At 45.1% G+C, this 13,662-nt stretch overlaps 1 protein-coding gene across 8 annotated transcripts in view; it reads left to right on the top strand.

The window, feature by feature from the left end:
• Nucleotides 1–13,662, top strand: part of nf1a (neurofibromin 1a) — a 301,749-nt gene that overhangs the window by 157,948 nt on the left and 130,139 nt on the right. For all 8 annotated transcript variants that reach the window (XM_085964799.1, XM_085964798.1, XM_085964806.1 and 5 more), the window contains 2 exons: nucleotides 23–169; nucleotides 1,136–1,246. In XM_085964799.1, the coding sequence (XP_085820925.1) occupies nucleotides 23–169; nucleotides 1,136–1,246 (258 nt within the window). The remainder of the gene's footprint in view (nucleotides 1–22; nucleotides 170–1,135; nucleotides 1,247–13,662) is intronic.

Here is a 13,662-nt window from a genome sequence, read left to right as displayed (position 1 = left end):
TTGTATCATCTGATGATCTCAGGGACCACAAAGCTGTAGGCAGAAGACCGTTTGACAAGATGGCTACCTTGTTAGCCTACCTGGGGCCTCCCGAGCACAAGCCTGTAGCTGACACTCACTGGTCCAGCCTCAACCTCACCAGCTCCAAGTTTGAGGAATTCATGACTAGGTAAGCAGCCATGTACGTATTTTTCGGAAACACTGGAAGCATGAAGCTTTCTAACTGAACAGTTTTGAGTCGCACCAAACATTTGTCTGCAATTGGAAATACTGATTAACTTAAAGAATACTTTTAAAACTGGCTCTTCGAGCATGATCAGATTTTCTCATTTGTATCAGTTTTCTTTACAGAATAGGCACGCTGGAATTTGAGTCTGACTGCATCCACAAACGCTCTCAACTAACACTTACATTGCCTGTGTCTCTCGGTTTCTTTCATCTTCCGATTCCATTTTCTGATGGCATTGACTGATGCTTGAACTCTGGTTCCACAAGTGTCTGCAACCCACCAGTACTTCACTCAAGTGCCTGTGGCTTTGTACGAGAGTCGTGATCAATGTTCCCTGTGAGCTGCGCTTTGTTCTGCGCAGCCTGTTTCTTTTAATGTGCGGTTCCTCTGTGTTTCTGCGCATGCGCGGCATTTACAACGTAAAAGCCGGTGAGCGGCTGGCGCGGGACCTATCCCATTACTGCGCGGCCGTCATGTCATCACAGCGCAGCCTAATCCCTTTACTCAACAAGCGTCCACACAAGTGGTCAGGAGTGGGAACCCTGGCTGATTTTCTCAATCTCTCCACCTTTTACCCCCCCGCCCAAGCCCAGGGGCTCTGTAGCCACTTATATTGCTCCACTGTGGCTCCAGTTGAGATTTTCTGGCTCGGCACCTTCCTGGTCTCCATGGCGTAGTACCAGCACTGGATGGTGCATTGATCCGTGAAGCTTTTCGGCAATGACTTCACTGTCAGGTTATAGAGTGACTTGGGCAGTAGGCTGCAGCAGGATCTTGCCTACTATCTTGGTTGAGGAATTAGAATCATGATGGCAAACAAAAGTACATCGTTCATTCTTGGGTGCTGGATGCTTGCGGCACAGACACTTTGAGCACACTAGTTATATTGAAACATTTTCTTTCCAGGCATCAGGTGCATGAAAAGGAGGAGTTCAAGGCTTTAAAAACACTCAACATCTTTTACCAGGCCGGAACATCGAAAACGGGGAATCCCGTGTTCTACTACATAGCTAGAAGGTAGGATTCATTTTAGTTTGCTCTCGGTTGCAGCTCTTGTTGCAATGAATGAGCTGCTGTGGGATGTGTTTATGGTTACCAACTTTGCTTGAACGTATTCCTGGAGGTTCCATCACGTGACCTCCCACCCTCCAACTGCCCTGCCCAATCAAATAGCCTTTTTCCCCTATTTTCAATATTTTTTTATAACTAATAAATGAAAATGTTCAAAGCATTTTTTAATGCCCCTATGATTTTTTTTTTTTTTTCTCCTGGGTTGCTCGCATCAATGTCCAGGAGATTAATCTTCCATTCCTGGAGGCGCTGGGCCCTTCCTGGAGGATTGGCAAGTGACGATATGTTTGGGTCCTCATCAATCACCCCCTCCAAACACCGCTAGTAGTAACACCACTGGTGTAGCCTGGAGATAAGGTGGATTGACACAGTGGCAAGAAAATTTTTTATATAAAAGTCCAGCAGTATTTTTTTTCAAAGAAGCACTCGGTCACGATTTTGTCACCTAAAGTGATCATTGAGCAGTTTTGCTGATTGTGGTAGATAAGATGGTGCTGGTGTCCGCTCTTCACACAATGGGAGCTGCTCGTCGCACAGCCTTTGTTGCTTGGAAGTTTGATCGCGCATGTTGGTTAAATAGTTAGCAAATGTTAGTAAAAGACGAAAGTAATTATCATGTTAAAACGCTGCTTGAATTAAATCTTTCATATCCCTCCCGGCGGTGTGATTTTACTGTTTTTTGTGGGGGGGGCGCGCAAAATGCAAACAAATCTTATCGGACATTGACGTACTGGCCATTGTTTGATCTCTGTACAACACAACTTCTCATCGCGCCTTTTCAATTGCCCATCGTCTGCCTATGGATCCACAATCTAGCGTGGGGCTGTTCTGAGAAGCTAACCCTTTTCCGACCAGCCTTGGCGCAGCACACGTGTCCTGTCCCGGTCCTTCCCTGTGGTCAAGTGGACAAAAAAAATCCCAAACCATGACGGGGACCCGAACTGATGTTCCTTACTTTGGCCCTGGGTACTGAGGCAAATTGCAGCACCCACAATGCCACCCCCCTGACTGAAGTCAACCAATCCAGCGCAGACCAACAAGCTAACCAGTGACCTTTTGGTGTTTATAGCTCAGCTACATGCCGTTCTTTACCAGCTGAGCTATTTCACTGTTTTAAAAGGATATTCCAGTTCGGGGCTGGGTGTGGTGTAGATTAACACGTCATCTTTCCAGTCCAGACCTGTTTACATCTCCAGTCAGTGTCCGAAGTGAAATGAGAGGTCGAGACTGCTCACAAAATGTCTAACTGGTGTGAATCCATTGCATAGATCTGTCCGTAATCAACATCGAGCTTGCAATCTATTGAGGTCATTACCCATCCTTAATGAAGGCGATGATACCGAACTGGCGCAGTAGGGGGTGGTATTTCGCAATTTGGGTTACAATTAATTGAAATTGTTGCTTTATCCAGCATCCAAAGTGAAACTGCTTGATGCTCATGCGTCCAAGAGCAGGAAAATGATCCAGAATTACTAAACCCCCCCCACCCCAGAAAATTTGCTCACAAAGTAAAAACAAATCTTGATGGACACCTTGAACAATTTTTTAACCATTTTATTGGAATTGAAAGGCATAGTTCAACTTGAACAATTTAAACATTTGAGTGAAATGCTGCATATTTAAAAAATGGAATCCGCAGCAACAAATCTATACATGCGGGTATTTCAACATGTTTACAGTTGACCTGCAATAATCATTGAGTTAATGACTGCTGCCTTAAAACTACAGATGCATTTGAAGTGATGTATAGGCAGGATTTGTTCTCTTCTAGCTTCATGCTGAAATGTTGCTGCATCATTTCGACGGGTTTTGTTTCTGGTCCTCACCAGCTGGTTAGTGTTTACAAAGAGTACAGAAGGGGCTTATTTTCAAGGGAGGAGCTTCACTGCCCCGCCGAGCATTGCAAACCCAGTGCATGTTGCAAGTGTAACGGCTGAAGGTGCGAGAGGGGCAGCCAATGACTTGTTGCTGGGGTGAACACTGGCTGTATTGTAGCTTGCGTTGGTGGCCGTGGGGCTCGTCCCCTCTGGTGTAGTGGCCAGGCTGCTTTTAAATGTTTGTCAAATTGTAGCGTTCCATGGACTCTGTACTGTTTCGGTAAGTTCCAAGAGTAACCGACAACAGCACCAACATAAATGATATCCAGGTAGAGGCAGCCATTTTACGTTGTAAATGCAATACAGGTAATGTTTTTTAAATATAAAAGCCAGATTTAAAGTCACTCTACAAATTGCAATTCTGGTTTCGCATTGGATAATGATTTCTTGACAACCTTGCACGGATTTTGGTTATAAAAATGAAAAATATAATTGCTCTCGAACAATGTTTCCTTGTTCACATTTTTTAAGTGGATAATTTAGTTTAAGAGCTTCCAACCCCCTTGGCAGTTTACCATTTAAACATAGTCACCCCAAATTGTGAATAAACTGTACAGCTTCAATTTGAATCAGACCACTCGCTCAATTTTAACTCCATTTGAGGGAAATGATACTTGTGTATATTAAGAAATTTTTGGAATCTGTAAAATGATTGTTTAATATCTGCTCGTCAAAAGTGAGGGCGGTAGTGTGTCTGTCGTGAGGCTACACTTTAATCTGATAATCAGATGGCTGAAAGTAGAGCAATTTGCTAATGCTTGGGTTCAGCAACTCTGCAAGGGCAGATCACAGGAGAATGTGCAGCTTTCTATATTGCTGGAGATGAGGTGCACTTACAGGAACCATCATGAAACTATTGAGAGAGAGAACATGGTTCCAGTAAATGCCCCACATTGTAACACTGGGCATGACACTTGTTGCCTGGCAGGTGGGCTGCCAGCTGTGAGGCTTCCACCATTGCTGCTCTGGAAACTACTGGGCAAAGTGCTGCCCATTGAAGTTTCACTCTGGCTATTTTGTACAGTCAAGCAGAAATATGATTTAAATTTCCAAGTCCTACAATCACCACTTTCTTAAATAACCGCTTACAAATCCGATCGGTTAAATCAAACTCATTGCAAACACTTAAATTTTTTTTTAAATCTGCAATGCGAAGACCTTTGTAATTAGTTTATTGACGAGAATAACTGATCAGTTTTCCCTGTGAACTCGCTAACCTCTCCTTAAGCAGCTGTATAAACCTTCAGAATTTAAATCGCCATCCTGCTCTACATGTGCTCTGAGAAGGAAGTACAGAATGGCCCAAGTGAAATTTCGGTGAAATAACACAAAATGCTGGACACACTCCATTTCATTTCCCGCACTTCTGCTCTCACCCTTTCCCCTTCCTCCCAGAACCACGATAGGGTTCCCCTTGTCCTCACCTTTCACCCCACCAGCCTCCACATTCAACGGTTCATCCTCCTCCAACGTGATCCCATCACCAAACGCATCTTCCCCTCGCCTCCCCTTTCAGCATTCCGAAGGGACCGCTCCCTCCGCGACACCCTGGTCCACTCCTCAATCACCCCCAACAGCCCTTCCCCTTCACCCGGCACCTTCCCGTGCAAGCGCAGGAGATGCAACACCTGCCCTTTTACCTCCTCCCTTCCCACTGTCCAGGGCCCCAAACACCCCTTCCAGGTGAAACAGCGATTTACTTGTACTTCTTGCAATTTAATATACTGTATTCGCTGCTCACGATGCGGTCTCCTCTACATTGGGGAGACCAAACGCAGATTGGGCGACTGCTCTGCGGAACATCTCCGTTCAGTCTGTAAGGGTGACCCCGAGCTTCCGGTCGCCTGTCACTTTAATTCTCCACTTCACTCCCACTCTGATCTCTCTGTCCTCGGCCTCTTGCACTGTTCCAATGGAGCTCAGCGTAAGCTCGAGGCGCAGCACCTCATCTTTCGATTCGGCACTTTACAGCCTTCTGGACTCAACATTGAGTTCAACAATTTCAGGCTACAACCCCTGCCCCCATTTTTCAGGCTGTATGATTTTTGCCATCCCCATTTGCGACATTTAATCTTTCCTGCCTCCTGCTTAATATCTGTTACATCTCCAGCCTTTTCCAGTTCGGATGAAGGGTCCCAGACCTGAAACGTTAACTCTGTTTCTCTCTCCACGGATGCTGCTTGGCCTGCTGAGTGCTTCCAGCATTTTCTGTTATTTCAGATGTCCAGCATCTGCGGTATTTTGCTATTGTATGAAATTTCGGTGACTTTGGGCACGATGTAACTCGTGAAACTGGAACAAAACTAACCTCAAAAAACATTTTTGTTTTTAAAAACTAACATTACACAGACACAAAGTTGGTAACCAAATGTAAAAACCTACCTATTTGTTTTTGGAGGTTCTGCAGTGCTGAAAGCTCTAACTGTACGCTCAGCTACTGCAACCTCTTCTATACCTGCTTGGATTGAACGTCCTCACTGCACTCCTAAAGTTTTTGCTTTCCGTTTTCTGAATTCTGGCACCCTCTGGTGAGTTTGACTGTGTACTGCCGCGGTTGCAACTGAGGAGGACTAGACTTCAATAGACAAAGACCCGGGCGTCCTGTGCACTGCAGAAATCTGAACATTTCAGTGCAGTCTAAAAATTAAAATGGAGGCTAAAAAGAAATTTGCAGATGAAAGTGCACAGTAACCTTAGCTGTAAGTTAATGTTTGGGGGAGAAGGTTTTCAGTTCCGACAAAGCATTTTGACCCAAACCCTTTAAAACCTCTTTGCTCTTTGGAGATCGACTGGCCTGTGTATTTGCAGTGTTTTCTGATTTTAATTATTTCTAATATAGTTCACACCTTTGGTCAGCTCAGTTTCAAATTTCCCACTCGTGTGTTGTATTTACCTTTTTACTGTACATGGTATCGTACAGTGGCAGCCGTCACATTGTTCCTACATGTGTTCCTGTTGCTAGATCGATGTAGTTTTTTGTTTCATAAGCTATGTAATGGATGGCAATGTATTGCCCTGCTAACCAGTTGTTGACCTTTGGATCTCTCGGGCTCTTACTCTGGTACACCCTATTAAAACATAATTACACAGCAGATGCCCCTACATAGGTGGTTTCTTTAGGAACCACGTGAAATGTATCTGGTAAGCAGGAGTGCATTCCAGGAGAGCAGTTCTTTAATTACCTGTGAATGTCAGGAGCCACGTTAAAAAAAATCTTGCTTCTTGTTACAAGTGCTGTGACTGTGGAGTCGGATGTGTTCAAAAATAGGAGGGCACAGATTTGTTTTTTAGGTTGAGGGAGCTGCGCGGAAAATGGTCTGTGTTTGGGAATTCAGCACATGGTCCTTAACTGGGCCAGCATAGCGAGTGATTGGACGGTTCTTGTTACTGCTTCAAGGTCTTATCAACGACTCGAGCTAGTGGAATAGCTATTCTGTACATTAGAGCAGAGCTGGCCCTTTCGGTGCACATTGATAACCCACTGGATGCCATGCTTATCCAGTGGGTTCTCTGGCCACTGGAGTCTGCTCCACCGTGCCGGGTTTTCATCCTTCCCTTTCTACCTGTCCCCCTTTAGCTGTTCGCACACTGTCTCTCATCTGTCCTTTAATTCTTTTGGTTTGTCTCGTTGGCCCACCTTTTGCCTCCCACTAGCCTGCCATTCAATCACCTCCACCCAAACACTTCCTTTTTCTGTGTGTCTGTGGTATTTTACCTCCCCCCCCCCCCCCCCCCCACCCCCTTCCCTTGTTTTCCTTTTTAAATGCTGCTCATTGGTAATATCTCCCAGTCTTGAGAAGGGCTTCAAGCTTTGACATGAATCAGTCATTCATGAAAGACAGACTTATGAAATAATACTGAGCGGCCTACGGGTGGCGCTGTCCAGGGAGAGTATAAATACTCGGGCACGGGCCCAGCTTGCGCAGGACATTCTTAACAGGAACTAGTGAAGGACACAACTGGACCTCCATGTTGTAAAACAGTTGATTAAAGCTTTGTTTAACGCTTAGACCAAGTGCCTCGTAGTTTTCTTATGTCAAGCGTTGACTGCTATTTTTCCACGAATGCTGTCTGACCAGCTGAGTGTTTCCGGCCCTGTCTGCTTTTTTTGTTTTCAGATTTCCAGCATCCGTGGTATTTTTTTTTTAGTTGTGCTTATCCAGTGGGCCTGACGGCACAATGCAGTTGTGACTCAGTCAAATTATCCCATCGGATGAGTATCATTTCTCAATATAACCCCTTTTTGAAGTGTTTAAAAATGAACGAGTGGGAGGCATTAAAGTGATGCAGCACACAGTGACGTTGGATGATGCAACTACTTTTCAAAGCCAAAATAAACCCAAATTGGTTCTGTGGTTGTCATGGGTATGACTGTATGGAACATGCTAATTGATTCCTTATAGTCTCCCAAGTCACTAGCCGTGGTGTGGTTGCTCAGAGCTCTGTACTGCTGCACACAGGATTTTCTGTAGTGTGCGCTTAAAGGGCGCATAGGTATTTATACTGTGCGCTCACGTATTTGCATCTGTATCAAGCGGCGGCAATATTGTGTTTGTCTACTGTGCAACCCAGGATGTGAATGGTCTTCATCTTAAGATTGCAGTCTTGATGAGTTTTGGGCATGCACCTGGTACTTCTCCCATCACGCTGCACGGGAGAGATTGGATTTGTCACCATGGGAGGTGTGGTAAACCACTGTCATACCTGTCTCTGTCTGTATGTGTATTCCACTAGGTACAGGTCTGGACATGCCTCGGCTGACTCCTCCCACTATTCCAGGTATATAAGTGACTACCTCCCAGTCCCTTAGTATTCTGGACGGGTCGACCACTCGAGACAAGACCTTCGTTCTTTAGTTAATAAAAGCCTGGTTGTTACTCGCTTAACCTCAGTCTTTTGAGTAATTGATGGCGCATCAGGAGGTAATTGCGTACAGGTGAGATCACCTCACACCAACATCGATTTATAGGCGTTCTGGTTTTTGAAGAAATTTGTGTCTTTTAAGAACATAAATAGGAGCAGGAGTCGACCATACGGCCCCTCGAGCCTGCTCCGCCATTCAATGGAGACCGTGGATGATCATCAACCTCAACTCCACTTTCCCGCCCGATCCCCATATCCCTTGATTCCCTGAGAGTCCAAACATCTATCGATCTCAGCCTTGAATATACTCAAAGACTCAGCATTCACAGCCCTCTGCAGTAGAGAATTCCAAAGATTCACAACCCTCCGTGAAGAAATTCCTCCTCATCTCGGTCTTAAATGGCCGACCCCTTATCTTGAGACTACGCCCCCTAGTTCTAGACTCTCCAGCCAGGGGGAAACAACCTCTCAGCACCTACCCTGTCAATCCCCCTCAGAATCTTGTATGTTTCAATGAGATCACCTCTCATTCTTCTAAACTCCAGAGAGTATAGGCCCATTCTACACAATCTCTCATCATAGGACAGCCCTCTCATCCCAGGAATCAATCTAGTGAACCTTTGTTGCACCGTCTCCAAGGCAAGTATATCCTTCCTTAGATAAGGAGACCAAAACTGTGCACAGTACTCCAGGTGTGGTCTCACCAAGGCCCTGTACAATTGTAGCAAGACTTCCTTACTCTTATACTCCAACCCCCTTGCAATAAAGGCCAACATGGCATTTGCCTTCCTTATTGCTTGCTGTACCTGCATGCTAGTTTTGTGTTTCTTGCACGAGGACACCCAAATCTCTCTGAACACCAACATTTGAAAGTTTCTCACCATTTTTTTGTTTTAACGCACAAAACAGAAAATCTGATTTTGTTGGACATTGCGCTTTTCCAATACATTTTTTTTTTTTTAAAAAGCCTTGTTTTGATATAGCACCTTTCAGAACCTCAGGATGTTCCCAAGTACTTTACAGCCAATGAAGTAATTTTGAAGTGTAGTCACTTGTATTGTAGGAAAGTATTTTTCAAATCCAGTATTTCAATCAATAAAAAAAATGTTCAGGTAGCGCTGGCATGTTTGTGTGCTGTCTCGGACCTTTCATCATCTGTGGATTGGCCTTTGTTCTGTTCAGTGATTCAGATTCAAACCAGCATTATATGCCATTTAAGTGTCTGCATGAACCAAGTGTTTCTACAATATGTAGATCCCTTGGATACAGATTCTGTAGAGCTATATTCCATGTTGATTCCTTTTTACTTTAATTTGAAAGTGGTTATGTGGGGTAGGTTTCCAGATTTTTGCAGCATTGGTTTTACTAAGCCAGCTTGGATTATTGTCCGAGCTCGCCACCATTGCACCCTGTAACCAGATGCCAGGCCGTGCCTGAGGGTTTAACATGCTTTTTCAGGGTTTGGACACCCCTTTCTTTGGGTGCAGTGAATCTTTGTGCTGCAATACCTGCCCTCTACCACTAGAGAATAGACAGACTTGCATTTATATAGCACCTTTCATGACCACCTGACGCCCCAAAGCGCTTTACAGCCAATGAAGTACTTTTGAAGTGGAGTCACTGTTGTAATGTAGGAAATGCGGCGGCCAAATTGTGCACAGCAAGCTCCCACAAACGACAGTGCGATGACCAGATAATCTGTTTTTTAGTGAGGTTGATTGAGGGATAAATATTGGCTGGGACACCGGGGAGAACTCCCCTGCTCCTCTTCGAAATAGTGGCCATGGGATCTTTTACATCCACATGAGAGAGCAGACCGGGCCTCGGTTTAACGTCTCATCTGAAAGACGACATCGCTCCCTCAGTGGAGTGTCAGCTTTGCTATGCACCGCTCATTAAGGGTTTCCTGTGTCAGACCAGATGTATTGCAGCAACAGTGGATTCTCTGAAACATTTCCAACTCAACCTCTTTCCACTCAGTAAACATTCAGGTCCCTGGACTAACTCTGCCCTTGTTCCCCACCCCACCCCTGGAATTAAAACCAGTATGTGCCTTTGCCCAGTGATGCTAACTGCTACAATTTAAAAATATTTAATAAGTAACTTGTGAGCCTTCAAAATCCAGTCGATGCAGAGTAGCAGAACCTATTAAATGTTTTTCTGAGGTCTTAAGTTTTTTATACTTTTTTTGCACATAGACTTGACTCTAGCAATAAATGTGCCTCCATGCACCTTGTCTGTTTCCAAATTGTTGCCTTCATTTAAGTTGGGTGTTGCACCTTTTAAAACAGGGATTGAAATGTTGATTTTTTTTTTGCAGAGTGAAACATGGGGGACTCTGGTCAGTCTGCACCTGCAGCACTCACTGCGTGTGGTTCTGGCTGCCCCAATGTGAGGGAGCTACCCAGGACTTAGCTGGGATGTCGAAACGTCCTGTCTCTGTAAGCTACTGGGAAAAGCCTGTAGGCCACACATGCACGAATGAATACAAAGCACTAACCTACTACTGATTAATCAATTTTATGTAATTAAAGTTACAAGCCGTGGCTCAGTGGGCAGCACACTCTCCTCCTGAGCCAGAAGGTTGTGGGTTCGAGTCCCCACCCCAGAGACTTGAGCACAAAAATCTAGGCTGACTCTCCTGGTGCAGTGCTGAGGGAGTGCTGCACTGTCTGAGGTGCCGCCTCTCGGATGATACGCTAAACCGAGGCCCCGTCTGCTCTCTCGGGTGGACGTAAAACATCCTGCGGCACTATTTCGAAAAAGAGCAGGGGAGTTATCCCCGGTGTCCTGGTCAATGTTTTTTTTATTTTTTTATTCATTGATGGGATGTGGGTGTCGCTGGCTGGCTAGGCCTGCATTTAGTGCCCATCCCTAATTGCCCTTGAGAAGATGGTGGTGAGCCGCCGCCTTGAACCGCTGCAGTCCATATGGTGTAGGTACACCCACAATGCTGTTAGGAAGGGAGTTCCAGGATTTTGGCCCAGCGACAGTGAAGGAACGGCGATACAGGTCCAAGTCAGGATGGTGTGTGGCTTGGAGGGGAACTTGTAGGTGGTGATGTTCCCATGCGTCTGCTGCCCTTGTCCTTCTAAGTGGTAGAGGCGGCGGGTTTGGAAGGTGCTGTTGAAGGAGCTTTGGCGAGTTGCTGTAGTCCCTCAATCAACATTACTAAAAAAAAAACAGATCCTCTGGTCATTATCACATTGCTGTTTGTGGGAGCTTGCTGTGTGCAAATTGCCTGCCGCGTTTCCTACATTACAACAGTGACTCCACTTCAAAAAGTACTTCATTGGCTGAAAAGCGCTTTGGCATGTCCGGTGGTTGCGAAAGGCGCTGTAGAAATCTTCCTTATTTATCAGTAAATCTCCTTCTTGCCAACCCAAGTTGGAAGTTGCAATTTAAAAAAAATTCAGATTAAAACGATCATCTGATGCTGTGGCAATCTAGAAACTCTCTCACTCAGGCTTTCTGGCCTATACATGGCTTGTGGGCTGCAGTTTGATCACCCCAGTCCCACAGAGAGTACAGGGGAGAGCATTGAGGCTGGGCCCAGTGTTGGAAGGATGAATTATGATACGATTTGATAAGCTGGGACTCTTCAGCATTGAGAATCGATGCCTTGGAAGAGTTTTTGTAGACACACATACAGTTGAACAGTATAGAGAATGTAAACCCAAAAATAAACTTTTATACTAGGTTTTGAAAGGCAAGTTTAGGACGCGGCATTAGCAACATCTGGGATGGGTTGCCAGAGAGGGGGATTGAGGATAGGACACTGGACTTGGTTAAGCCACAGCTCGATGCTGTAATGGAAAGACAGTAAGGCTCATATTTTGGAGCAAATGGTCCAAAGAGCTTTCTCCATCCGCACTCATCCTCTGATCAGTGCAGTTGTAATAGGAAATTATTCCAACAGGGGATGCGCAGAGTGTTCTGTAGTACAGCTTTACTGCCACAGGAGACCCTCAGTGAGCCATGGTTAGTGAAGCGCACTCTCGTGGTAGAAAGCAGTATTGCAGCATTAAGATTCACCGCTCAGACAGGGGTTTTTTATTTTTGAGATTCTCATAGTTGCCCCCAAACTCGGACCGATTTCCCATTCCGAAGAGGAAAACTGCTGGAAAGGAGCCATGCAAGGGGTTCTTGAACTGTGTGTAGTAATTCAGCCAGGACTTTGCAAAATCAGTTACTAAATACTTTCAGTGTTCACAGAATATTTACACTTGGTATGGACTGCATATTTTAATGTATACATTTCCCTCAGGATATTAAATGGGTGGAGTAAGAATCCATGGTGGAACCGGCTGTGCTTGGTCTCTGGAATCCAAACTGGCTTCTACTCAATTGTGTTTTCTTATGTTATCAAACATAAGTTAAAAGGTTTTAAAAATGGATTACGGGTTGGAATTTTTACCTTTTTGATGTGAATCAATTCCTGGAAGAATCTCCCTTTCATTCAGTTTCCAAACCCTTTTTTCTGTACTGGAACTTCACTGGAGGGTATATTAAATGGGTTAATCTGCATTGAAAGCGAGTTCTGTCTCATTACTATCCTTGCTTCCTGAATCACTGGCGTATTTGAGCTGTGATGATGAAAAACAGCCAGAAATGCAAGGATGGTCTCCTTTATTTTAAAATCACAGGGTTGTCGACGGTGTTGCTTACCAGGTGAGGACATTGTGTCTTGAAGTCTCGTACAGTAGAGACTGCACTCAATTAACAAGTGAGTTGCTGGAATTTTAATGCGAGAAATGAGGGGCAACACGACAACTTCTATTTATATTGTCTCTTTTAAGATATTTGGGGGGGGGGGGTGGGGGAGGCAGGGAAAGAGTCGAGCTGTTTCGCAGATGAGAATATCTGAAGTGGATGCTAGTCCAGGAAGGGAGAGATTGGGCAGGATGACCATAGGATTGGTTGAAAACTTTGTTTTACACCGTGTGCAAATAAATAATGTACTCGTCAGGTGGGCAGAAAAGTGGCAAATGGAATTCAATCCAGAGAAGTGTGAGGTAATGCATTTGGGGAGGGCTAACAAGGCAAGGTAATAGACAATAAATGGCAGGATACTGAAGTGCAGATAAACAGAGGGACCTTGGAGTGCGTGTCCACAGATCCCTGAATAATTCAACTTTAATAATTCAACTTTATTGTCATTGTACAATGCACAAGTACATGAACAACGAAATGTGACCTTGCAAGCTCCCATGAGTCCAGTACAAATAACATTAACATTAAACGTAAATAGCACCGTCCTGGGAGAAGCAAAGCCGCTGCGTCTGTGCGCGCCGCCATTCCATTTCCACCATTCCTCCTGTCCGACAATCTTCAGCCCAACGCCCGGGCCTGCTCACCAGCCGCCCCTCCCGGGGCTCCTTCTGTGACCTTCTGCACCTGGTCTTCTCTGATGGTCACCCCTCCAGGTACTAACCAGGCCTGGCTCTGCTTAGCTTCCAAGCCTTGCCAGTGACCCTGTCCCTAGTCCCAGGAAAAGGGAGCAGGACCGGTAGATAAGGTGGTTAAGAAGGGATACGGGATACTTGCCTTTATTGGCCGAGGCATAGAATACAAGAGCAGGGAGGTTATGCTTGAACTGTATAAAACGCTAGTTAGGCCACA

The sequence above is a fragment of the Somniosus microcephalus genome, chromosome 22 (assembly GCF_052327205.1).
Source record: "Somniosus microcephalus isolate GS21.2 chromosome 22, FLI_Smic_1.0, whole genome shotgun sequence".
Taxonomy (NCBI): domain Eukaryota; kingdom Metazoa; phylum Chordata; class Chondrichthyes; order Squaliformes; family Somniosidae; genus Somniosus; species Somniosus microcephalus.
Note: the sequence above shows the minus strand (reverse complement) of the source record. Positions and strands in the feature narration are given on the sequence as shown.